At 43.8% G+C, this 26,066-nt stretch overlaps 2 protein-coding genes across 2 annotated transcripts in view; one reads left to right on the forward strand and one right to left on the reverse strand.

The window, feature by feature from the left end:
• The window catches only part of AGY1 (Albino or Glassy Yellow 1), a 53,861-nt gene extending 35,104 nt beyond the window's left edge, over positions 1-18,757 (forward strand). The window contains exons 9-20 of the mRNA XM_087376420.1: positions 1,217-1,384; positions 2,521-2,696; positions 12,351-12,423; positions 12,536-12,682; positions 12,859-12,954; positions 13,259-13,327; positions 13,454-13,555; positions 13,820-14,071; positions 14,319-14,386; positions 14,479-14,596; positions 18,211-18,450; positions 18,543-18,757. Coding sequence (XP_087232546.1) covers positions 1,217-1,384; positions 2,521-2,696; positions 12,351-12,423; positions 12,536-12,682; positions 12,859-12,954; positions 13,259-13,327; positions 13,454-13,555; positions 13,820-14,071; positions 14,319-14,386; positions 14,479-14,596; positions 18,211-18,450; positions 18,543-18,710 — 1,677 coding nt within the window. The 3' untranslated portion in view covers positions 18,711-18,757. The remainder of the gene's footprint in view (positions 1-1,216; positions 1,385-2,520; positions 2,697-12,350; positions 12,424-12,535; positions 12,683-12,858; positions 12,955-13,258; positions 13,328-13,453; positions 13,556-13,819; positions 14,072-14,318; positions 14,387-14,478; positions 14,597-18,210; positions 18,451-18,542) is intronic.
• LOC147906073 (uncharacterized) lies at positions 6,255-7,211 on the reverse strand. The gene has a single exon (XM_087376412.1). The coding sequence runs from the start codon at positions 7,194-7,196 to the stop codon at positions 6,255-6,257; it is 942 nt and encodes a 313-aa protein (XP_087232538.1). The 5' UTR covers positions 7,197-7,211.
• Positions 18,758-26,066: the final 7,309 nt, after the last annotated feature.

Raw genomic sequence — 26,066 nt, forward strand, 5'->3', positions numbered from 1 at the left:
AGTGTATTTTTCAAGTTTTGAGTTTATGAGATTATTAGCTTAGCTTAGCACTCAGCAAGGGCCTTAGCGAGCCTTTGCTTCAGCCCATGTGGCAGCTTGTATGAGTTATTCTGCTGATTGTAATTTGTCTCATAGGCTTGTGAGGCCTCCCAAAGACGTTAATACAAATTTCTTTCTTTCTTTCTAATTGTATCAATTTCTGTCTTGTCCCGTGGGTCATTTTGGCCCCCCACGGACATTAATATGATCTCTCTCTCTCTCTCTCTCTCTCTCTCTCTCTCTCTCTCTCGCGGCTGTCTCTCACAATCCTTCTTCTCTACTTGCGTTACTGCTTTTGTCATGACTATTCAAAGCCGCATACAGGCATGGCTGGATTCCCATCAAGATTCCTGGTGTCTCTGTAGTATTTCTAATATCTATTGATATCACCTTTTACTCGCTCTATTGTGTGGGCTCGTCGATGTTGTGAGGCGGCCTGGCTCTTTGATGCAGCAAGCACAATGACCCGGGTGGGCCGCTTGCTTGCTGATCCGCTAGATGTCCTCCTAAATGTGTGGTGGCTGTGAAGAGCGAGTATGAGATTGTGTGTGTGTGTGTGCGTGTGTGTGCGAGAGAGAGAGAGAGAGAGAGAGAGAGAGAGAGAGAGAGAGTTATTGGCATCTGTGGAAGGCCAAGAGGGCATAAGAGACTACATCATACCCCCGAGAGAGAGATTATTGGCATCTGTGGAAGGCCAAGAGGGCATAAGAGACTACATCATACCCCGTGTGTGTGTGTGTGTGTGTGTGTGCGCGCGCGCGCGTATGAGAGAGAGAGAGAGACACACACACACACACACACACACACACACAGAGTATTGTTTGTCTGAATCCCTTCCAGATTTATTTTCAATGTCAAATGAACAGTTCAATTTCCTGTTAAATGTGAAGCAATTTTTCCAGTTGAGAACTACACAAGTTTCGCACATCATTCCTGTGGAACAATTTTTTCTTATCTGTATTGCCACTCTGCCAAAGGTTTTGGAGGAGTTCTCACTATATATTTGACGTGGAAGTATGCCTTGATGTTTTTAAGTTTCTAGCAGACTGCACCGCAGCAGCAGCTCTATGATGTTTTAAAATATCAAATCAGATTTGTCTTCTCAGGGCTTTTGCTTTGATCATGGATGCTTGTGCACTGTGGACATTGAAACTTACATGGTTTGTGGTGGTGGTAGGATGAGTCTGATGTAGTATTCAGGGTAGCCTCTGGGAAGTGGCGTGCAGTTGGTGTGGAGATCTCACGAATGCATAAAACTGGACGACCAGTATTGGTTGGAACCACCAGTGTGGAGCAGAGTGAAGCACTTGCCAAGCAGCTAGACGATGTAGGAATCCCCTATCAGGTGAGTGAAATGCTGTACCTCCCTGATCTTATTTTTTATTTTTGTTGCTTATTTTTCTAGGAATCTGAATAACTCAGTAAGTTTTCTGTTGATGCAAGCTGCTGTGGTTGCATGTTCTTTTTTGTCTTTTGGTTTGTACCGTAAGGACAATATTTGCTCGAATATGAACATATCTCTCGGATGTGTGTTACCAGAAATCTGGATCATGCATTCCAGGTTCTACTGATTGCAGAATGTTTTTGTAGCCTGAGTTTTAATCTGGCTGAATTCGGCATGGTTCACAAAGAACAATATCAAATTTTGTGGAAAATTGGTGGCTTAACTGAGTTCTAGACATGATTGTGGTTGAATCTGTTGTATTTCTTTCGCAAACAGCTTGAATTATTTTTGGTTCAAATACATTTCAACAAGGCATTTCAAAGCTACCTGCATGTCACTATGTGTTCTTCATTTAAGGGCCATGATGTTGACAAGAGAGGAAATATCTTATGTATGCCATAGATTCCACCTTTGTAGGTTCAGTGTTTAGAAAATATATCTAAATGTTGGGTGCAAGTATGACTCAAATGTTCAAGCAAAAACGGATAATTTTTGGTTTGCTTTTTTATAACAAAATTAATTAGTAAGATTGTATATATTCTAGCCTTATGAAGGTTTGTATTAGTTTTTTAAACATTGCGCATGGCAGAGTCTAGTCTTATGACCATATGCGCATGGCGATCTTGGTCATTTGGAAGCTTATGACTTTCATTTGTATGTAAAACAAACTGAGAAGCACTTCTTTTTGCACAGGGCTTTTTTTGGTATGTGTGGTAAAGTCTATGGTTTTCAATCTTGTGGGTGACTATTATGAGGTTGACACTGAATAATTTCTGCTTTAGAGGGCTACTTTGGTCCTGGTTTCAACTAGGTGATGCTGTGTTAAATGCTCCTCTTGATAACTTCAGCTTTCCATATTTTTAGAGTTTGATTTCTATACTTAAAATTCTCTCTCTCTCTCTCCTCTTGCCTTGCAGACTTCTATGTCTCTTTTTTTCATAAATTTGAAATCCTTGCTTTTATTTTGGAATTATTGGAAACAGAGGAAGAGAAGACAAGTCTTCCAGTTTTCTAATTGGGACTATAGAATGTGCCAGGTTCTAAATGCAAAACCTGATAATGCGGAAAGGGAAGCGGAAATTGTCTCACAGAGTGGTCGTGTGGGTTCTGTTACAATAGCCACAAATATGGCAGGTCGTGGTACGGACATAATTCTCGGTGGGAACCCAGATTTTATGGCCAGGCTAAAGCTGCGAGAGTTCCTTATGCCCAGGTTTGCTCCTTGTTTTTGGAGTTGCTCGGATTGTCTTTTTTGTGATCTGCATCTTCATTGCTTCTGAGTTCACCTTTGGGCTGTTTAATTGGTTATTTCAACTAACTTTGCTAAGAGCAGGATGCAGGTTCAACCTAAAAATTTGGCAAAAAGGAGTTGACACCTGCGAAATTGGAATCACATGTTAAGCACCTGGGTCAAGCTAATGGCTCTCCCTACCTGCATCGTCCATGCTTGCTCCTGTCCCTCCGTCCTCTGATCTCCATTGCCCTGCCTTCCTTCCTCCTGGTCAGCGCCTGCGCCCCTGCTGCTGCCTTTTTCTGCTCTCCCCCCTGCCCCTTCTGCCTCCAAATTTTCCTCTCCTACCTCTTCTATGCCATTTGGCACCCCACAGTCCCCCTCTGGTTTCTCTGCTCCCCTCTGCCTTGTCGGCTATTCTGGTGACAGCCTTTCTGACTTTTTCCCCATCGAGACGCCCCCATTGCCTGGCTCTGTTTTAGCCTGGTTTGAAGGGTCCCCCCCCCCCCGGCCGTTCATGGAGCTCCCTCGAAGCTGGTCTGCTGGTTTGTTGTCAGCTAGCCTTCCGCCTTTTCTTTGGAAGTCTCCAGCTACAGCCCCCCTAGTGGGTCTTCTTTGGAGGGCTGTTGCTCCTTTTCAGAACCCCCTTCTCTTTCTCCTTTTTCCAGCCTTTCCCCTCCTTTTTCTCTCGTTCCGCCCTTCTCTCCTCCCCACTAGCAGTTCAGTGCTTTTGCTTTCTTAACTCTTAGGAACACAATTTTGGTGGTGATCCTTGGTCTAGCAAGAGGGGCTCACATGGCAGCCCCCTCGGCCATCTATGTGTGGGGTTGGGCTCTGCCGATGTCCCCCACGCCCTAGTGGAGAAGACCCCAATCTTCCTCGACCCTCACCTAATGTTCTTTCTCTGATGGTACCATGGCTTCATGGTGGATGAGATGGATTCAACGCACCACGTCCCTCGTTTCCCCATGCCCTCCAATTGAAGACAAGATGGAGTGATCTTCATTCGAGAGGCTGGCGAACCTGAGCGTCCTTGCCCGTGTAGTACATGTAGAGTATAGGTAGAATCTCCGCACAACAGTTGCCTCGTATAGGACAATTAGGCTGATAGCAGCATTAGACACCTTGGGTTGAGCCTTCTGAGGGGGCTTGGCCGCGAGTAGATCAAAGAAAAGGGTGAATGAGAGTGCTGCGAAGAACTCCAGATGTTGCGCATGTGGCTGTCAACATGTAGGGTTGGGTCCCTTGTCAGCTCCTGTTCCTCAAGAGAAGCAAGTGGAGGGAGCCCCTTGAGGACAGCCTCAAACACCGGAGTGGGAGGTCATCTTCAATCGCCCGGTGGACCTGGTTTTCTCAAGCACATCTTAGGGTTTCTGCGTAGCGCTTGAGTCCTTTCCAAGGCCGGGCTCAAGGGAGGCACCTCTTTCTATCCGCATTACTCAGTCCCCTCCCCCCCCCGGCCTACCTTACAACTGCAGATCTCGTTCCCCCACTCCCCTCTCCTTCTTCCACGTCCTTGTTCTCTTCCTTGCCTCCACTTCTCTCCACGCTTTGCTTACACTGTAGTGAGACTGGAGATCATGGTCCCTACCCATCACTACTCCCATCCCCCCTTTTCCTCCCCTCCTCCCATAGTAATCACTTGTTATTCCGTCCCCCCTCGCGGAGTCCCTGCTTCTCTCTCCCTTTCCCGTGTTTTTGCCTCACCAGCTACATAGCGCCCCCTCTACCTAGGCCTGCAAGGCAGAGTACAACCTTGTCGTCCGAGTCTCAACCCTCTTCCTTCCATGTTTGCCCTAACCCAACCCATTTGAGGAGCTCACCCCAAGCCAACTCAAACAAAGAACCATTGAACTTACCAAAGTGAAGGAAGCCCAAAAAGAAGACAAATAGGCTATTTATCCGGAGGGGAAAGTGCTGATTAGCGAACTCAAAACTAAGCCTAAAGACTCTTAGTCTTAAATTGGTGTAATTATGGCTATCCTATGATAGGACTAGAACATGCTGTGTTTTTTAATAATGTCTATGCACTCTAGAGGAGCTATCTCGTGCTACTTCCCTCTAGACACGTCATCCTATGCACGAGGTCAATACTGAGAGACACAGTCTATATGAGATGATTCATGATGACATCACAGAGTTCTCCAGGTAGAGAGACACCCTCCTATTGGGGGATTTCAATGCACGGACTGGACATAGATAGGCGGGCTTGCTTGACCTCACAGATGACAGAGATCCCCCACATAGTCTTGGATCTAGATGCAACTGAGCCAGGGTTACTGAGGCAATCTACAGATGCCCCACAGGTGACAGGATACGGGCGACATCTACTTGAGCTGGGGGAAATTCATGATTTGATCATCTATAATGGTCTTCAGCAATGGCCATTATCTATAGGACTCACAAGGTACCAGCGTCTCAGCCTTAGTCTCCAAGTCGTGGCACCTCATGTCGGACCCGTTGCCGAGTCCCCACCTCCCTTAATGTCTCGGTTTTAATACCACAATCCCCTTATGTGCAACATTAGCCAAACACGATCCCTGGCACGGGCCGGCTGCCGAGTATCCCACTGCACCACGCCCCACTGAGCAAGCCCTTAGGCTTCACAGTCTTCGGTCCTGGGCAAAACCCTCTTCTATCCCACCCTACCGGTGAAGACACACAGGCTCACGGGCCGGCGCAACACCTGGTCTTCCTACTTGTTTCCCACATGACGGTGGGTCAAGTACACTGGACTACCTATAGGCTCGCTAGCCTTCAAAAAAAGGAGGAGAAGCAAAGAAACCACCAGCCTAAACAACAACAAAAGAGACGATAGAAGATAGTGGATGGCATCAAGAACGGAAAAACGCCCAATGGGCTTCAATTGGATAGTACCGCAGTGCAAAAGCCTACAGTCTCAGCCTCAGCCCTAGCCTCGGCCTCAACCTAAGCATTGTCCTCATCATGATCATGATCATGATCATCATCATCATCATCATCTGCTTCAGCATTAGCATTGACATCGGCGTGGGCATCAACGTCAGCCTTGACATGCCCTTCTTGTCCAAGCTCCGCCTTACTGTTGTTTGCCCCCTTACAAAGCTTTCCATTTTTGTGACCTCTACCCCTTAGCTAGCCACCCTTTCCATGTACCATTGGGCTCACCTTAAATAGCTCTCAGATGTCCCTCCCATAGTTACCGCGGAACGGGAACGTTCCGGGAACGTCAGATGCTAGAACGGGAGCGGGAACGGGGAGAGGAGCGGATCGGGAACATCGGGGAACGCCACGCCATATGACATGTCAGCATATGACATAAAATGACAAAACGTTTAAAATATCCAAGATTAAACTTTAAAGTCTTAAACATTAAAAATTTAAAGACTCCAGAGTCCAGACTCCAAATTGAAATTGAAAAGAAAGTACATTGCATGAGGATATATAATAGCTGAAAATACAAAAAGCTGGCTGCTGAGTACAATGTACATATGACAAAAGTATCAAGTATGACAAGTACAAAACTAGCCTGAAGGGCCAAGGTAACTGGTGAGTCAAAGACTAGTCATCAGCAAGTGGGATCTCATTCTCCTGTCCAGGCTGTCCCTCAATCTGCTCATCCTGATGCTGCTCCACATCATCCTCTCCCTCTGGCTGATCCTCACCATCATTGTCATCAAGATCAAGGGAAAATCCAACAAATGGCTCTGGAGTACACTCAGCCCTGAACTTGTTAAGCAAACGCAAGTTCGCATTAACAAATACAAGGTCATTTGCCTTCTGGACACCAAGCCTGTTCCTCTTCTTGCTTGCGATGTTCCCAAAACTGCTCCATAAGCGCTCACAGGGCGAGGAGCTAGCACCCTGGCTAAGCACTCGAATGGCCAATCTTTGCAGCAATGGTGTATTTGCCCCATAATCCTCCCACCACCGTGCACTGGATATCTTGAACCTATCATTTTGTGCATCCTGCAAACCGAAGAGGCCTCTCTTTTGTCGATAAAAGGAAAGGTCTTCACGAACCCTCCTCCTATCATCTCCATCGGGTACAAGCCTCCTCAAGATATCCTCCCAACCCTGCACAACCTCTGCATCTGTCTCTTGTCCTTTACCTCGAAATTCTGGATCCACCACAAATGCAGCAGCCTCTAATGCAGAGTGATACTCTGTCCACCTACGTGTCGTAAGACGAGATAGCTCCTGTCTCCTACCCCCATCCAAAGTCTGTAGAGACTCTAGAGATAGGATTCTCTCAGTCATCCTGTCCATCCCCTCGTACACCTTGCCAATGCAAGGCTCATCTCCATCAAGAAGCCTCAACATAAGAATGATTGGCCGCACAACCTGCAACAATGCCTCAATAGTGTCCCAAAAAGTGTCATCAAGAACTATGGACCTGCATCGAATACCTGCCACTGAGGTGCGCTCTCGCCATGCATCCCACTCCTCACAAACTACAAGCTGCCTCAAATGATTCTTCACTTCAAAAAGACGCTTTAGCATAATGAAATTATATGCAAAGCGTGTTTCTAAATACTTTAAGAGATCCTTTGGGGACCTCTGTCGAAATACAGCCAAAATGTAGTGGTGGCGAGTGATAAATGAAACAATGCGATTGCCCATTTCAATAAAAGGCTCCACCCACTGCATCTTACCAATATCTTTTGAGGAGATTGTTGAGCCCATGTGACATGCAAGGAGTGAAGCAAATATGTGGGTACCTATCCTCAATGATCCTCCCTGCTGCCCTGTTTGAGTTCTCTCCATCAAAAACAAATTGGATGACATTATTGGGACCCACATAATCAATGGCTTCACTCCAAATATTTGCCAATCTCTCTGCAGTTTTGCCCGCCTCTGAATTGTCAATAGCTTTAATAAAAAAGCTACATCCTCTGGAGTATGCAAGGATACCCTGAATGGAGCGGCTCCTACTGTCACTCCAACCATCACCCATGATAGTGACGCCACATCTACGCCATACATCCTGAATGGGTCCCAAGGCATCCTCTATGGCCGTCCTCTCTGTGGCTAGAAGTGTAGTGCACAATGCCTCGGATGAGGGTGGAGCATAGCCAAGTCTGAAAGAAGCAATCTCCTTCACCATATCTGCAAAGTATGGGTTGCGGGCCTTTACCAAAGGAACATCTGCAGCATAAAAAAACCGTGCCACTGCTGCATCTACTTGTGCCCTCCTCCTAGGGTGCCATGATGCCACAAGACTAGCTTGCAGTGGACCTCGTGAAGCCTACGTCTGGGGCGCATTTGTTCCATGCACGGATGGCTGTGGAGCAGCCCCAAATAATGGAGTAGATGCACTCGCTGAAGATGCCGCGCCTGTAGGTGCAGCTGATGATGATGTACCTCGAGGATCAAGAACAAGGGGCCGACTCCCTGCTACATCAAGTCTATCTGCAAGTGCTTGCAATCGTATGATATCTGCTCCTGACATTGTAGGGCAAACAGAAATGCCTTTGCCTCTAACCCCCAACAAATGGGCTCGCACACGATCCGTGCCTCCACTCTTAATGGAACCACAAAAGTGGCACTTCCACTTGCGTGACCCTCCTCCTCTTGCACTATCATATCTGGACACAAGATCCACCTCATTCCACCAAGGAGATCTGTTTTCTGCATCTATGCCATGAGGAGGTGCCATTGAAATTGATAAATGGCTGAAAATAAAAAAAACAATCAAAATGCCCTTGCATGAGACATAAGTAAAGTGTCCACTAAGTGGAAAAAAACGCAGCAAACTAGAATATCCAAATTCCAATGTTCATTGCGTCAAATTTTAAATTTTACCTGCTCAAGAGTCAAGTGCCAACCAAGCAAGGGAAGGGAGCAGCCAAGGGGCAGCCAAGGTAGGGAGAGTGTGGGCCCTGGGCCCTGGGGAAGCCAAGGGGCAGCCAAGGGGGCAACCAAAGGGGCAGCCACTGAGCCAAGGGGCAGCCAGCTGCCAAAGGGGCAGCAGCCAAGCCTCAAGGTAGGGAGTAGCCAAGGGGGCAGCCAAGGTAGGGAGCAGCCAAAGGGGCAGCCAAGGGGACAGCAAAGGAGGAAGGCAGCAAACGAGCCAAAAAAGACGCAGCGGCTTATCTAACCGCCACCACTGCCGTCGCGCAGGAGCACATGGGCCGGAACGCCCGTTCCGGGCGTTTCGTCCTACGTTCCGGCACGCTCCAAAACGTTCCGGAACGTTCCGGCTGTTTCAGTGTTCCGGCCCTGTTTCGCACGTTTCGGGCACGCGTGCAGCTCCGGACCGGCGTTTCGGCATTCCAGGAAGGCGGAATGCCGTTCCGCGGTAACTCCCTCCACCCCTCTCACTCTGCCCTCATCTCCCCCCTATGCCCTTCTCCCCTATCTCACTTAGTCCGGCTTCATGCGTGCCCTACCACTGCCAAGTTCCCATCTTCCCATAGCTAACCATCAATCTCCCTACTCTATCTATATCAGCCCCACGGAGCCGTGGGAGCATATTGTCATAGAGGTTTACTACCTTCATGCACGAGAGATGGAGCAAGATAGATTTATCCACAACCTCGGTCAGGAGGTGTCACACATCTAGAAAGGGCTTGCTGGCATATGCCATTGCGCGGTGATAGCTCAAGTAGTAGTAGGGGAGACACATATATTCACCATGCAATCTGCCATCGTGGAGACCTCCAAAAATGGATGGACGTTGCGAAACAAGAGCATGCGAAGGCCACCGTTTTAGTCACCACTCTTCAGCTGCAGCCGCAGAGAGCCTTAACGGCTATCAACACCAACGTCAGGGAGATTCGTCGTACCTCCGCCAGCATCGATGATGCGACGAGCATTGTGGCTTCCACTTTGATCTAGTTTCCACCCAGAGACTATCAAAGCTTAGAGCGCCCTTTACCTGTACTCTGTGGATACACATGGGAGACAACATATCGAGACGAGACTTGGGAGATAGGTGAAGTCTGCGGATTAGTAGGAGTGGCAGTGCTTTGTAATCCAACTACATTCTAGATTCCTTTGGATTAGGGTGCGACGCACCTGTCGACATGACCTCTTCATCGCTGTTCGCTATTTCTCTCTTGAGACTTCATACTTTGCTAAAGACATCTGTGACAACGTTGAAACCTCATGCTACACAGCTCTACATCCAGACATCATGGCCTTTTCAAGCCGTAGGGAAGTCCTCTTGGTTTGAATCGTCAACACAAGGATGGGTATACAACAGGTATTGCTTCTTGATGTCCAAGGTGATTCCGTTTTACTATTGAATGTTAATGTAGATCACGCAGTTATATCTTGAGTAATTGGAGATAGGCAAGCTCTAATCAGCCCTTATGGGCTTTCTTTCTCGAACATTGATAGGATACATAACCTTATCATTTACAATGGTCTAGACTAATGGTCTTCCTCAAGTACATTCACTTGCTTTCCACATGACCTTATCATTTACAATTGGAGGATGCATGCCCTTTATCATTTACAATGGTCTAGATCGATGGTCTTCCTCAGGTACATTCACTTGCTTTCCACATGCTAGGGGCTCTACTGTAGTTGGCTATCTCACATATCCATCCTTCCACAACACTCACCATGACACCATCTACATACACCACATTTTATGACATCCACTTGGATCACATCCTCTCCCTTGAGTACTCCGTACATCGTTTTCACCCTCGTCATAGATCTAGAGGATATTTCACTCCAAGACGATCGAGCCACTTTGATCACCAGCTTCCTTCATGAGGCTGCCTTGCATACTTTCACATATACCACACGTGCTCGTCGCTTCTCGACTCAACACCCTGTAATAGCTACTACAATGATGAGTTTAAGGCATTATGTTATCAACTTGGATTTCAGACTAAGAATCATATTCCGAGCGATATTTAGACAACACGCTAGTATCGTTATTTTTTCCGTAAAAAGGAGCAAGCTTTCATTTGCCAAAAAGGATGATCTACTAAATATCTTGTCGACGGACGTCTCTCTAGTGACGAGCCCCATCTCCTCTCATTGACACCAAACTTTGGCACTTTTATGCACACACACCAAACAACATTTCCCACCAATCACACACATGATCTCTCACAGTTACCCCGCCCCACCACTGGTGATGTAAAAAATGCAGCTCTGAAGCTACATAATGACCGAGCCAAAGATCGTGATGGACTACATACTCAATATATTGCATATGGACTAACTACTATAGCTTTGATCTTGGCAAAGCTTTTCAATGACATGGTCTACATTGTTATCCCCCGCACTTGGACTCTTAACACTGTCACTCCCATTCACAAGGTGGGGAACCCCATGAGCCCGGAAACAATAAGGCCACTATGATTGGGCATGGCAATGTCTAAGATCTATGCGTAATTGCTCAATGCATATGTTAGCCAATTTGCAGAGCTCTAGGGGTTCAGATTTGATGGACAAACATGTTTCAGTGCTGATCATGGGACTCTAGACCACATTCTCACACTTTGAGGTGTCATTCATGAGTCCAAAGCATAGAAAAAATGGATTTATCGTTGCTTTGTGTATTTTCGTAAGGCTTTTAATACAGTTCCAAGGGCTCACCTCATGAGACGCTTGCAAGCTTTAGGTTGAATTAAGGAGATCATTTGGGCAGCCATGGTTGACACCATGCAAGGCGACCCGCTCTCTCTTCGGCCAGTACAAAGGCTTTGTCCATCGGAGTTTGTAAGAAACACCTTGTTTCTTCGATGCTAGAAACAAATATGCACAGCCCAAGTTGTCAGACTTGCGGCACAAAACCCTTGCCCACATCCTTCTCCAGCAATTCATAGAGGTGGAAGGGAGCATCCCCAACAACCAACAGATATCCATGTTTTTCATTCAGCAGGTGTATGTCCACGTCTTGCATCGACGTGTGGATTGGAACGACAAGCATCACTTGTTAGGAACAGGATAGGGACGTCCTGCAGAGCACAAGCGAGCAAGAATAGAGAACAAAGAGCCCATGTATCTAAGGCCTCGCGCGCTAACTCCCCAAGCACATAGTGACCTTGATGACTTGGCAACATCTGCCATACCTCTCCGTCAACAGGGTGTTACTGCTGAGGGGTTACAAGCTCATCTTGCAACTCAAGCCAAAGAGATTGAGGACTCGCAAGCACGCGTACACACATTGGAGGTTGAGATTGCACACTACAGGCATACTTTTGGAGACTCGGATGCCGCTGCGGATATTGACACATGGCTTATTTATGTCCGTGGAAGGTGTAGACTGTGCAGTCGCGCAGTTGACATCCCCATGACTTGCATTTGTATTTGCTCTTTGTTGCATGCAAGATATAGCATAGATGTGCTGTTGTTGTGAACCATGTGCCCTGATTTGCAGCAGCATGAGGATAGAAAAGGTTGTATCTAACAGCATGAAGTTTTCACGTGTTTATGTTTATGATGCTGTAAGGGTTGTGGAACTCTCTAGTATCTGTTGCTGTCCCTCATATGTGTGCACTTCATGAAATGAACTACCTTTTGCTGCTGTTTACAAAATTGAAAAGTTATGCTTAATCGATTTATATAGTATGATTTTGTCCTCAGGTAAAGATTTTATAAACACAAAATTTTGAATACTTGCTCCAAACTTTGTGATATTATGTACAGCAAGCCCTTCACATGCTAATTACCATTTCTGTGTGATAGCAGAGTTGTCCAGCTGAGTGATGATGAAATACCTTTCCAAAAGGGGCGCAAATTGCCTCCAAGGAGAACGTGGAAGGTATTTAGATTCATCTTTTTCTTTTCAGTCAATGTGGTAATGCTTCACAGAGTGGGTTTTTAAGTTGGCCCCGGAATCTGATATTAAGAAAATTTGAGGACTTCTTTCACAGGTCAGAGCAATCAACTTTCCTTGTGAACTAGCAGAGGAAAGTAGTTCTTTAGTGGAAGATGCAGTACAGGCAGCTGTTGATGGTTGGGGAGAGAAGTCCCTATCAGAGCTTGAGGCAGAGGATCGCCTTTCATATGCATGTGAGAAGGTTTTGACCATGAACCTTACCTTTAATAGCAAACGACAGTTTTCTTCTATACATTGATTGATAGTCAAATTAAGGGTTGAGTGTCAGTTAACCACCCAAAAGTAGGCCATCCGAATTGTGCAATATGTTTGTATGTCGAGAGGCATTATGACAGGAGGTGGTTTCTACAATTTCAGGGTCCCACAGAGGATGCTGTTATTTTCAAGCTTCGCAAGGCTTATGAAGCAATAGCTAGAGAATACAAACCTTACACTGAAGAGGAAAAGAAGAAGGTAATGACTCCTATTACACATTACCATGGTTAAACTTGTTTATTTACGAGGGTGGAGGATGGTATTGCAGTGTGTCTATACGTGTAAAAACCAACTGCTTATGGTGTAGGTAGGTGGAAAGTACTATATATGAACAACATGGTCATACTAAACATGACACTGAAAAGGATACACTTATCTTTTCAATTAATGTAGTTTTGTTAGAACGGATACAATTTATTTTTCAATTATTGTAATTTCGGTAGAAAGGAAGGAAGAAAATCGTCCTAGTTTTTCTTAGAAAGTTGACTCATGTGGGGTGCAGGTTGTAACTGCTGGAGGGCTACATGTGATAGGCACTGAGAGGCATGAATCTCGGCGCATAGATAACCAGGTTCAATTTTTGTACCTGATGATATCCAATCTCAAACTTCTAACAACATAAGACAAATCACGGAGGGTGTTTCTCATTTCATATGCAAATCGGGACGTGTCTAATGTTCCACTTGATGCCAAACAGCTACGTGGACGTACTGGTAGGCAGGGAGATCCCGGGAGCTCAAGGTTTTTTTTGAGTCTGGAGGACAACATTTTTCGCATCTTTGGAGGTGATCGAATTCAGGTGTGGGTATGATTAGGATTGTGAGGTCGATCTTTTCTCTGCAAAAAGATGTGGTTATAATTTCTAATTGGAGCTTGTCAATGTTCGTTGTATCTTTTCTAGAATTGTTGAAGCACTAATAATCTGCCGTCATAGGAATATAGCTGTACTAATAACCTGATGTCATAGGAATAAAGCCCTGGGTGAAAGAGTCAACCATATATAATGTGATGGTGACATGCAGAATTTGACACGGAGTCTTTTGGCTGCTATGTGCTTCAATAGGGTCTTATGCGAGCCTTCCGTGTGGAGGACCTTCCAATAGAGTCTAAGATGCTAACAAAGGCACTAGATGAGGCTCAAAAGAAAGTGGAAAATTATTTCTTTGAAATCCGCAAGCAGCTATATGACTATGATGAAGTGCTCAACAGTCAACGTGATCGAGTATACACAGAACGCAGAAGGGCACTTGAAGCAGATGACCTTCAACCCCAAATGATCGAGTATGCAGAACTGACAATGGATGATATACTGGAGGTAGTATTTTCATGAGAACCCCCTGCCTCTCTGTTCTCTCTCTCTCTCTCTCTCTCTCTCTCTCTGTGTTTGCCCATGTGTGCTTGCATGAATGCATGTGAATATGTATGCGTTTGTTCTTTGCTTTTGAGTAGGTTTAAAATCATGATTTGCAAATTACAGCTGCACATCTGTGTTGAGTAAATCAGTGCAAAAGACATATTACAATCAATAACATTGTCCCTTTGAGGGTTCTGTGGCTCTACAGGGAAATATTGATCCTACGTCTCCAAAACAAGATTGGAACCTGCAAGCCTTGGTCCAAAAAGTGCAGCAGTGAGTCTTCTTCTTTGGTATGTTTAGGTTGCTCTATCCAGTCTCAGACTTGGTTATCCACGCTCATCAAGCACAAATTTTTTTGGTGCTAGGTACTGCTATTTGCTAAACGACTTGACTGCAGAGCAGCTGGCTGAGCGCTGTGTAGATTATGAAAGCCTACAGGAGTATCTTCGTAGTTGTGGTCGAGATGCATACTTGAAAAAACGGGTGAGGTTGCTTTATAAAATGGTAGAGCGAGATGAAGATGGTCAATTTGAGTGTTGCTTAGCCAGTCCTTTATCTAGGAGTAGAAATGTCTCATCGCATTTGAGCGTTTTCCTTCTTAATCATGACTAAATTAACACAAAACTATTGAGTTTTTAAGTTGTGTCCTGACTTACTAAACACAGTGCTGAAGGTTGTCACTTTCTTTGAGTATCTATAGGATTTAAAGTTAATGAATGTTGATTGCCAGTGTTGCCAAAAGCAGTGGGCAACACACCACTTAAGATAGAAAGAATTTATCGCAACATCAGCAAGCCACAAAACATGGACACAAACTTCTCAAGGTGAAATTTGCATGTCTGCTAATACAGCAGGAACATGTATCTAAACGAGTCTAGAAGCAAGCCCAAATCCATCCTCTGAAAAGAAATTACAATGTGCAGTCTCTTCCCATGGCAGTCACTCACAAGGTTGAAAGGTGGGTGTCGACCATAGGACAAAACATATGATCTCACACATTTTAACCTCATGCTAATCACCCATAAATGCAAGAACTAAACTCCATCATGCTAGCAAGACTAGCTACTAGAACATTCCCACCAACATCACCAAGAACATCACCACCGACATTACCAAAGCCCACTCTAGTGGAACTACTGCTTCCATCCCATAGGCCACAGGGTCAGAGTGGTAGAAACATTTTAGGCAGTAGGGTAGGCCCAAAGTGCTGTATTTACTTTGAAATACAAATCAGTGCAATTTGCATTCACCGTCTCTATTAAGATAGGTTTCAGAACCTTGTTGGTTGACTCGGCTTGCCCATTGCGATAACGATGGTAGCTTGCGGCTACTATGCATAACCATGAAGACTTGAATCAGGATTTCAAATAGTCGTTTCACGAAATGGTGCCTTGGTCACTAACGAACTCGATAGGCTAACCAAACTTACAGAACATGTCCTCAAAAATGAACTTGGCCGTGCTGTGGGCTGAATTTTCTCAAAGGGCCTCTGCCTTTACCCATTTTGTGGCATAGGCAATGGCAACAATGATGTACTTGTTCTGTGTGGATTGGGCCACTCGCAGCAAGCTTAAAAACTATGTTCAGTTACCACACCTGAATCTAACTGCCATGTGAACCTACTCAAAAGCTAAGGTAACTGCAAAGGGAACATGGAATATTTGCTCAATTAGTATGAGCTAGACATCCTACTCTTATAACATTTGCAAAGCATTTTTTGCTTACAAATGTTCGTTTGGGAGAGACTAGAAGGAGATTGTATAGTCTTCAGACGTTGTTGTCGATTGAATGAAGAGAATGTGGACTACTTTTTGATTAGCCTGCTTTGGTGCCAGTCTGTCACAGCTGTGTCTGCTCTTCACCTCCGGAGAGCTGACAGAAACTCAGTGCAAAGACCTTGTATAAATGGATTTTGAAAACCTATGTTAATACTATGGGCTACACCCACCATTGGGTGCTGATGACATCGATCGGGGATATCGTAGAAGCTAGTCCCTACTATGCGTGATGGAGTTTATGGTTTTAAGCTTGGGACTCTCCTGAGATTGAAATGGCACACTATGTTGTGTTTTTAGAGGATGACTTTGGGCATGTTCCTGGATTTGTCGAGATATATGTTTCTAAATATAAAGTCTTGCCTCACCATCAAACAGCTGAATATTACAACTAAGAGTATATGATCCTATGTAATATGGATTTCCATCTTATCAACATCTTTAGGTACTATCTGACCTACTTGATATACATTTAAACCATGAAACAATGGCTTCTTTCAGTTGATTGAATATCGATTCTTCGGATAGGGATGTATCTTGTATCATCACACATCTACAGATAGCACGGGTAAGTGTCGCTGAATGTGTCAGTTACTTTGAAATATTCAGATATTTACCTAAGGATTTTATTGCATTGTGATTGACTAACACAATAAGGACTGTTGGGCGAAGAGAATCTTGAAAGTTCAGTTGGTCTTGTAGGTGAGCCTTGGTTTGCGACCAGCTCACAATGGCATTATGGAAAGGAAAGCCTTTCTTGTGTTATCAAACAGAAAAAGTTTTATTGAGATGGAAGAGTTTTTTTATTGTGCACAAAATGAAAGGAATACACACCCTTCCTCATAGCTTGAGAAACTTGAGAATGACTTATCATCCTGTGTATCTTTCAAGTCAGTCTTGAGTATTCGATATCGAGTTTTCTTTTGAATAATCCTATAACCCCTATACCCAATATACAATCTCTATGTATAGCTGGCCCATCATAGGAATCAGGTGGGGTCTGATCATTTTCCTCAATATGGGACTACCATGGCTCCCCACTCAGCAGGTTTGTATCTGTAAATGTTGAGGGGTAATGGTACTTCAAACCCCAATCAAAGGGGGTCCATCCCTATGCACTAAGCTCTTTCCAGGCTCGTACATATTCGACCTGGCAAGTAAAAACATATCTTGGGTCAAAAGCACAAGCCCCACAAGCATGATAAAGTAAGAAGTGATAGATAAAAGTAGGTGGATACATTTTTGTTCCTTTGAGGGATGTGACAAGTCACCTCTCTTGGATGCTTAATCAGTTGACCTCAACTGAAAGCGTTCCCATATGCATTTAGATTTGGAGCATTTCATCTTTTGAAAAAGTATCAGTCCATCCTCTGAGCAACTGTTGTTTGACGTGTATGGACCAGCAACACCCATTCTCCACAGCATGGATTGTTTGGACGTGTGGTGGTAAGGTGTACAAGGGTGTCGGCTAGTGTCAAGGGCCTGTGTGTTGACACGATGTGGTCAGTTTGAGGCCGGCTTTGGTAGAAGTGGACATGTCTTGCCTATCAGGCATTTTCTGGAATACTTCATCTGGGTATTCTTTTGGGAAAGTCATTTTTCTGCCAACTTTCTTTGGTTCCAACCAGTGATTAACACAATGTCTAAAACTGATGTTATTACGTAAATTTTTGTTTATTGTTTTTTGCGAGTTCATATGGAATAGTGGATTTGGCTCCAAACATTGTCCTGAATGCCCCTGCTTCTAGAATGCTCCTCTATTTGCAGTGGCTTCTCAATGCCGTTTCCTTTGTCACCATTTGAAAATGCAGACTTTGCGTCCATTTGGCAAAGTTGCCACCCGCTAGTGGCAAGCCATTGGAATAATGACGATCTTTGCAGGTCTCTTCAATACCATAATTACTTTTTCCCCCCCAATGACTTGACCTCTAGATGTGCAATTTTCAGTTAGACGTTAGGAAGTTATGCCACCTCTTTTATACTGAATTTTTGTATCTGTCTTGCTGCATTTTCCACAACCTGTAGTTAATTGTTTATTTTACCTGTCAATGTAATGGACAGTCGAAGGCAGGTCTCTACAGCTCCTACTGTAGTTGGTTGTTAGGTCCAGAGTAACATGGATTTAGTAAAACATTGCAACCACCTGCCAACATTAGGACTTTCAATTGTACTTGATATATAAACTTCGAAATTACCATATCACACAGTAGCTTGTTATTTCTCTGTGCATTTGGGTGTGAGTAAAAGTGCTAGTTATGTTAATTTGTGAATGGCTGGGTTTTTTAGATATATGTGCTACTAAGATCATGTGTTTTTTGACAGCAACTTGTAGACGAGAAAGAAGAAGGTTTGATGAAGGCAGCTGAGAGGTATTTTGTTCTAACCCAAACTGACAGGCTTTGGAAAGAGCATTTGCAAGCCTTGAAGTTTCTTCAGCAAGCTGTGGGTCTGCGGGGCTATGCACAACGAGATCCTCTGGTTGAATATAAGTTGGAGGGCTATAATCTCTTTCTAGAGCTGATGGCCCAGATTCGTCGCAATGTCATCTACTCGGTTTATCAGGTTTGTGCATGCTTTGTGTCTGCGATGTTTAATGTTTTCTATATTCTAACACATGCATCTGTGTGCTGATTATGATGCCTACAATTTGGCAGTTCCAGCCAGTAATGGTAAAAAGCAATGATGATATGGAAGAGGCAGCAGATGAAGCTCAAGGCAAACCTAAAAGACAACGGGGTAAAGGAAAGAATTCAAAGGTTTCCACAGTGGACTCCCTGGGAGCCCTCAGTGCTGAGAGGCCCTCTGCAGTGGGCCGACTTTAGAGGAATTTTAGACATTTATTTGATTGGAAGTGTGAACATTTTTTAAATAGGAGCAAACCAACCGCCCCCTAAACCTGCTCTCTCTTCCTCCCCCCCTCCCTCGCTCCCTCCCCTTCCACCCTCTCTCTCTCTCTCTCTCTCTCTCTCTCTCTCTCTCATCATGTCTGTTCTTCATATTGCATGAAAGTTTTTACCTACTATTGTTTGTGCATTGATTTGTATGTGGTGCTAGTCCTTCACTATCTGTTTTAGGGCTCAATTATTCTGCGGAAATATTAATTGTAAATGGAGTGCATATTAAAAGAGACTAGTGTTTAAGCGATTGTATAGTGTACTGTCACTGCAAGTCACCCTTGAGCCATATAGTGCTTTCCACTGCTTACACACAAAGATGAATTTAGTTCCTTTATTATCCATCTTAGACCTGTTTTTGTTCGAAACCAAAGCATATGCCACTAAACCTAAAACATGGAAGTGCCCAACTTTTTGAGTTTTACCATGAAGTGCTTGAAAAGGTGTGATGCTTTCCAAAGCTTTGGTGGGACATTGATTTTGAAAATATGCAGTTGTAATCACAGCTGCTTTCCAAAAAAATGTGGACAAATTTATATGAGAAAGCATATAGTGGGGTATCTCTAAGAGAGATGTAGTTTCCCTCTCCGCCACAGGATTTTGTTGAGGAGTGTATGGAATTGTAAACCGATGCTTGATACCATGGTCTCAAGTAGCCATTGAAGGCATTTGACACATTCTCCTCTGTTATTTGAAAGCATTGTTTTGATCTTGACATCCAATTGGTTTTCCATCAACTGCTTATGTTCTGGAAAGAAATAGAACAATTTAGACTTCCTTTGCATCAAGAATACACGTGCAAAGCATGAGAAGTCATCAATGAATGACACCAAATATCTCTTGCTTGTATGTGTGGCCACATTAAATAGTCCACAAACATCGGAATGTACAAGTGCAAGTTTCTTTGTAGCCCATGCTGCTCCATCCAAAGAGAATGGTTGTTAATGGATTTTTCCCATAACACATTGCTCACAAAATATAGATTTCGTGCTATTCAGCTTGGGCACACCTTGCACCATGTTGTGCTTCTGCAAGTACTACAAGCTACAATTGTTTATGTGCCCAAACTGTGCATGCCAAAGAGATGTTAGATCTATAACACTAGCTACCATAGCTTGAGCTGAAATGGGTTTAGCATCAAGTGTATACGCCATCATTATATGTACCTGTGAAAACCACTGCCATATCTTTGGTGGGATCCTTGATTCTGCATTGCTAATTTTGAAACTCAACTAGCATGTGGTGTTGAATAGCAAGTGTAAGGACGGAAATAAGATTCCCCTTGAGTTTGGGCACTTGCCACACATTGCAAATGAAGTGTTGGGCAATTGCATGGGAATATCACCATTGCCACATACCTCTTGCCTTGTATCATTGGCACATGTCACAAATCTACCCAGAGATGGAGAAAATTTTTCAAGCCACTCCTTGTGAGGAGTCGTGTGTTTGGTAGCTCCATTGTCAATACACCAGACATCCTCCACTGCAACCATGGCTCGACCACTACTTGCATGTGTCATTAGATCCTTCATTGCAACCATGACTTTTTCACTTGTTGCATGTGCATCATGAGCCACCTCGGCATCTTAGGTGGATGTTTTTTGTTAGAGGCATTCACCCTTGCATAGTAGCTCTTCCTTATCCAAAAACACATAATCCTTGTCATCCTTAACGAGGATTATGTGCCTGCTTATAAGATGGTTATACGTCATTTGATGTTGTGGCAACATTTGCCTTCCCTTTCTTAAGTGAATTAGCGTACTTCTTTTCACATGGCAACCCACAATAATGATAATTACCTTTAAAAAGTTTGGTGCCTTGGCAAGCTTTAAGGCATTTTCCGCCTTTGGCTACCATTAACCAAGCACCTTTTGTGTCTCTTGTTGTGAAGCCTTGGATGGCTTATGATGCATTTTCTTCCCCTTTCTGTTGTCTTGGATAGCATAAACTTGTTCAAAAGCATTTGACCCTCTCACAAAGTTGCACATTCGTTGCTCTTCTTGCAATAACAACCCTACCACATGAGCAAAAGATACAGGTGCAACACGCAATGTAATATTCAGCGAGGTAACAAATGTGTGATAGGAGATGCAAGATTATTTAGTGTGATTGAAATTATTTTCTTATCCCCAATGCTCTCATCAATAGCTGCAATGATCACGCGAATCAATCAATTATATGACATGCTCAAGAATGGTCTGATTGTCTTGCATTTTTAACTCTGTGAGTTGAGTTTCCAAGAACAACAGTTCGGCCTGATTCTTGACATTGTACATCCAGCATGATTTGCCAATATACATGATTTCAGATTTTGCATCACCAATTTCTTGAACTGAATTCACTATCACTGAAATAGCTTGTAATGCCCACATGGCATAATTCGTGCCATCCAATTTGTATGATTGTGAAAAATGGAAGGAACTCTCTTGTGTACATGATTGTTGAAAAACCTGACAGAGGGCGCAGCTAGGGCTATTTTACTGGTTATTTTGGTTATTGATCCTCGAAGGCCCAGTGGTTGGGAATATGATTTTTGTTTTCGCACCGGCTTGGTTGTTGTGCTCAAGCATACGACTAGAAGGGTGCTCGTGAACCTCTGCCTCCAAGAGTATAAGCAATTCTGGAAATCATTAACTACATGGCTTCCTTTTCCAATGCATGGTGGAAACTTTGCAAGCATGGCTAGCAAAATCTCCACCAACTCGCGCAAGAGTTGCACAATTCAGTTCCGACTAGCTTTGGTCGCTTCTTCACGTTCGTCGAGATGTAGGATACAACCAGCAACTTTGATGTAGCCTTGGTGATAGGGGTTGGAGGATTCGAAAAAGTTTACAGAGAAGACCTGGATGATGGTACAAAAGTTATGATGAAGTGTGGCAATCCCACTAACAGGGTATAACACAGTTTTGAGATGGAGATTGAACTCTCTGCATTAATCCAACACGTCAAATCTCTGCAGCCTCTTTTCTTGTACACAAACCTCGTGAGCTCCTTTCGCTACCTCTTGCTTGCACGCAGGAAACCTTTAGGTTGGGTCTGATGCTACAGAGGCTAAGCCTCGTACCAAGTACCTCCTCTCACTAGCAATCTCGGTAAATTCAAGCACTTAACCACTCAAAAACCTCGTCTTGATACCATATGCTAATAACTGAACAAGAGTGCATGACTGCACAAAAGCACTAGCTTCGGCTATGAGACTCTATTAATTAAGGCTCTATCCAAAAGAAATTCTAAAATAATTTTCGTACCCATGTAGTTAAAAACCTCATGTGGCTTCTACTTAACCTTGAGAGACCCTCTTAGTATCACTAATAGCTCTCTAAATTTCAAAGTCCTTGGTATGTCTTATTAATTCATTCATTGCTCACTCACTGTCTTCATAGTTCCTTCTTTTGTCATGGAACACATAACTACTTCCTTAAAATGAAACTTGGATCTTACCTTTTAATAAAATTTTCCTAAAGGGAAAAAAAGAGCGAAAAACGATATGAACATGAGACACGACACAAGGTCCATCATGACCCAATCCTCCTTGCAAATGTCAGGGGTAGTGTTTTATTATTTCCGTAGTGATATGCAAAGATTTACGCCTTTCAAGAATTGAAGCCCAATGAATACATGAATATAAGACTACACTCACAAGAGCTCACAACTCATCCTTGGTTGCAACCTAAATAATATTGGGTCATGGACTACAATTATATGAAATGTCATCATTCGACCTTATATCGAACTTGGCTCTTTCTCCTGCGGATTTCAAATCTTTACCTCCCATCGAGAACATACATCGAAAGAGGGGATGTTGTAATTGAAGCAACATCAAGAATATAAGGGTACAATAGTATTGCAAAGAAGTCTTGCGAATAGATGGGACCTAGCATATTATCTGAATATCAATAGTCAAATTCGTACTAAAATTCAATATCTTGCATGCACCAGTCATATAGGCTTCTTTGACTTTCTATAAGCATTAAAAAATACATTAAAAATTGAAGGTAAAAGATTGACTCTTGGATGAACATAGAAGAAGAAGCTTTCTAGTAAAAAGAATGACAAGAAATATGCAAAGAATGAAAATAAGCAATGGCTAATACCTGGAATGGCAAGAACCGTGGGTTGGATGAGATGGCCACTGCACATTATCGATATGTACATTTGCAAGATAATTGGCATAATGGTTTTTTTGGCAGTATATACTTTTGCGAACTAGCTTTTTTGGCAGAGCAACATTTTTGTTAGTATATAATTTTGTAAAATAGCTTTCTTGGCAGCATAGTTTTTTTGGGCAGAACAGCTTGTTTGGTAGAACAACCCTTTTTCTTTTAAAGAATAGCTTTTCTTTCTTTCTTTTTTTCCCTTTCCAGTAGGTAACAATCTTTTCACCAGCAGGCATAAAGCTCGCTAGGTAGGCTTAAAGCTTGTTTCGGAGGCACAAAGCCCGTTTGGCAAAAAGCCCTTTCGGCAAGCTAAGCCCTTTTTTACGAAATAGATTTTTTGGCGGTATATATTTTTGCAAAATAGCTTTTCTGACAGTATATACTTTTGCAAAATAGCTTTTCTAGTAGAACAACTTTTTTGGCAATTGGCAAACTAACTTTTTTGGGCAATTGGCAGAACAGAGTGAGCAAGGAATTGTAGTAACCTTCAACATTTAGAAAGCCAACCAATCAAGCTCACAATCAACGACCCACATGAACCACAAAAATGATGTTCTAAAAAACACACGGACCGAGCCATGTAGAGAGAAACAAACGTCCCAATCTTGCTAACAAAGAAGGCTAAGGATAACTCTTAATGAAGGAAGGAGTATAAAAAATTATGCTTCAATAACTTACACACTAACACATAGAGCTCGATAGAATTATGGCTAAGCTCAAAGATGAACCCCTAGAGTTGTTGCTCTAAACACTCACGATTAGGCAAGGACAAAGATTCATAAAGACAATGAATATTTAATGAAAGAGATGACATCCTATTGAAAACAACAACTATCTCAACCCGACCAATTGTGCCTCAAATTAGGAACCCCAACACACAATCAAAAGTACGAAAGAAGAGCAAAGACCCTCTAACAAAAGCACTAGGCTCAACAACCATGCAACACTCATAGCCACCAAGATAGGCTCAACTAAAACAAGCAAGGATCCCAACATGAGCCAAAGTGAAGCAAGGATCAACAAGCACTCAAACAAGGATATATATATATATATATAGAGAGAGAGAGAGAGAGAGAGAGAGAGAGAGAGAGAGGCACTGTTATCCCTGGTAGCATCGGAAGCATCTTTATTAGCAAAGAGAGAATATCAAAAGATGAGAGGCGTCAAATAAGACCATTGTACTCGCATACCACCATGGCATGTGAGCTTGCAAAGAAGCTCAAACAAAGCTTTATCGGAGACCAGAAAGGTGAAAGAGTCGCAATCTCCAAAGACCTTATTCTCTAAAACTGAAGAATCATTCTTATCGTCTGTCATGCGAACACTTGAACCTCTGTGATTAGTGTAGCAAAGGAGATCATCATACGGGGAGTGATCCCAAAGGAAATCCTTTTCGAATGAATAGTATCCTCAGTCTCCACAGATCCTTTAGCTGCTGCTAACCTCGCCAAGGAATAGCTACACAACCCTCCTGGGAAAGTTCGTAGAAGACCAAAGCTCCGATGGGTTCGAGAACTAGTAGAAAAGCTCGTGTTGGTATGAGGTACCCTAATTTGCCTCACTGCTTCGTTGTAATCTTTAGCAGCTTCTTCAGGAGTGTTGTAGGTGCCCGGCCACAATCTCACACCTTTGGAGGGATCTCAAATTTTTGCAGCCCATTTGCACCACCTTAGCTGTCTCACCCCTCTATACTTGCAAGACTTGGCATCGACTTTCCGAGAGGCGAGACTTTTTCCTTGACTCGATGGACTTCCACTTCTTGGAGGCCTTCTTGGAAGAGTGGCTGAAAAATTTCCAGTCTTTCTCTTCCTCGTCCATGATTTACTCCCGCACTTGGAAGACTAAAGAGGCCACGTTGAGCCCTCAAGGTTTCCCAACTTACCATAACCAAACCACAGGATTCCATGATTACGGCTGATGGAGCGCATGAACTCTTTAATTCCGAGTTGAAACCTTGAACTTCTCTCTTCTTAGGAGGCATCCTTGAGCCTCCAAAGGCTGGGAATGAATAGGAAAGAAACGGGAGAGGAGGAAAGCGTACTAGAAAGTGGCTTGCTATGACTACTTGGAAGGGTGGGAGCTCCTCCTTCCAAACCAAGCTGGAGGCATCTCTCAAAGTCCAATATGCGTCTATTTGAGATGATTATTTTCGAGACAAAATCTAGATAGTGAAATTCACTTACAAAGAATAGAGAGCCTCTCCTTCGTAGCCTGCACAAGACTCTTCTGCTTCCCTGTCACTAAAGATCGGTAGGTTGTAGGGTTCCCTACAAATGGTCCCATTTCTTGAGTCAATTCGCCTTTTGTCCATTGCCCAGTTTGCATCTGTTTTTGCAATATGTTTGGAGTCGAACCAAGGACAATCTTCAACCACATCCTTGTCTCCGCTTTTTTGACGTTCTTCCCCGTCCTCCAAGAGATAAGAGTTCCCCTCAATCCAACCATCACTGGTACCAAAAGGATGGAAGTAAGCGCCGCTTTCGAGAAAGTGTACACTCTTTTCGCGTCCTCTTCGGAACATATTTGCGAAGTACTTAAAATTCCTCCTGGGGCTAAAACAATTTTGGTTTCTCTCCATGCATTCATCATCCGTTGGACCTAAATATCGATAGGGCGACGTTTGCGGAACGATGGTGGCAGAGGGAATCTAATAATTGACCTTCAACTTGGCTTCATAAGCATCCCCATTTGCGGGCATATCTATTGCAGCTGCGTGAGAGCTGGGGGAAGGACCAGGCTCAACGGAATTGGAAGAGTTACCTGACGGGTAACTAGGAGCCTCCCTAGCTGTAGGCTATGGTGAATGTATCGCATTGTCAGAGCTTCCAAGCTCCAAGGCAGGCTCATCCTTCGAATGGTGATCGGGAAATAGATTTTGCAAGACCCGCCAAGAATGGTGTGCTGTTTCGATGACGGCCATGGCTAATGCTCATGCTGCAAGGAGGGTTCGCAAGGAGGGTGAGAAGCGGATCAAGGAACAAAAACAAGGCGAGGGGAAGAGGCAAGAAGTGGAAGGGGGGCTTGCCGGGGACATCTTCCCAAAGGAAAGGGATGAATGCAAATGCCTTGGTCAATCTTGTTGAGCATGATCGGGCCTTCTTCTCTTATAGTTATGATGCCTCCCATG

This window comes from Dipteris shenzhenensis, chromosome 1 (assembly GCF_047967505.1).
Source record: "Dipteris shenzhenensis isolate YYH24624 ecotype China chromosome 1, Dip_SZ_1.0, whole genome shotgun sequence".
Classification (NCBI taxonomy): Eukaryota; Viridiplantae; Streptophyta; class Polypodiopsida; order Gleicheniales; family Dipteridaceae; genus Dipteris; species Dipteris shenzhenensis.

What these genes read in the sequence shown, in the direction of transcription:
- LOC147906073 (XM_087376412.1), bottom strand. Translation starts at nt 7,196, where the DNA reads ATGCTAAAGCGTCTTTTTGAAGTGAAGAATCATTTGAGGCAGCTTGTA.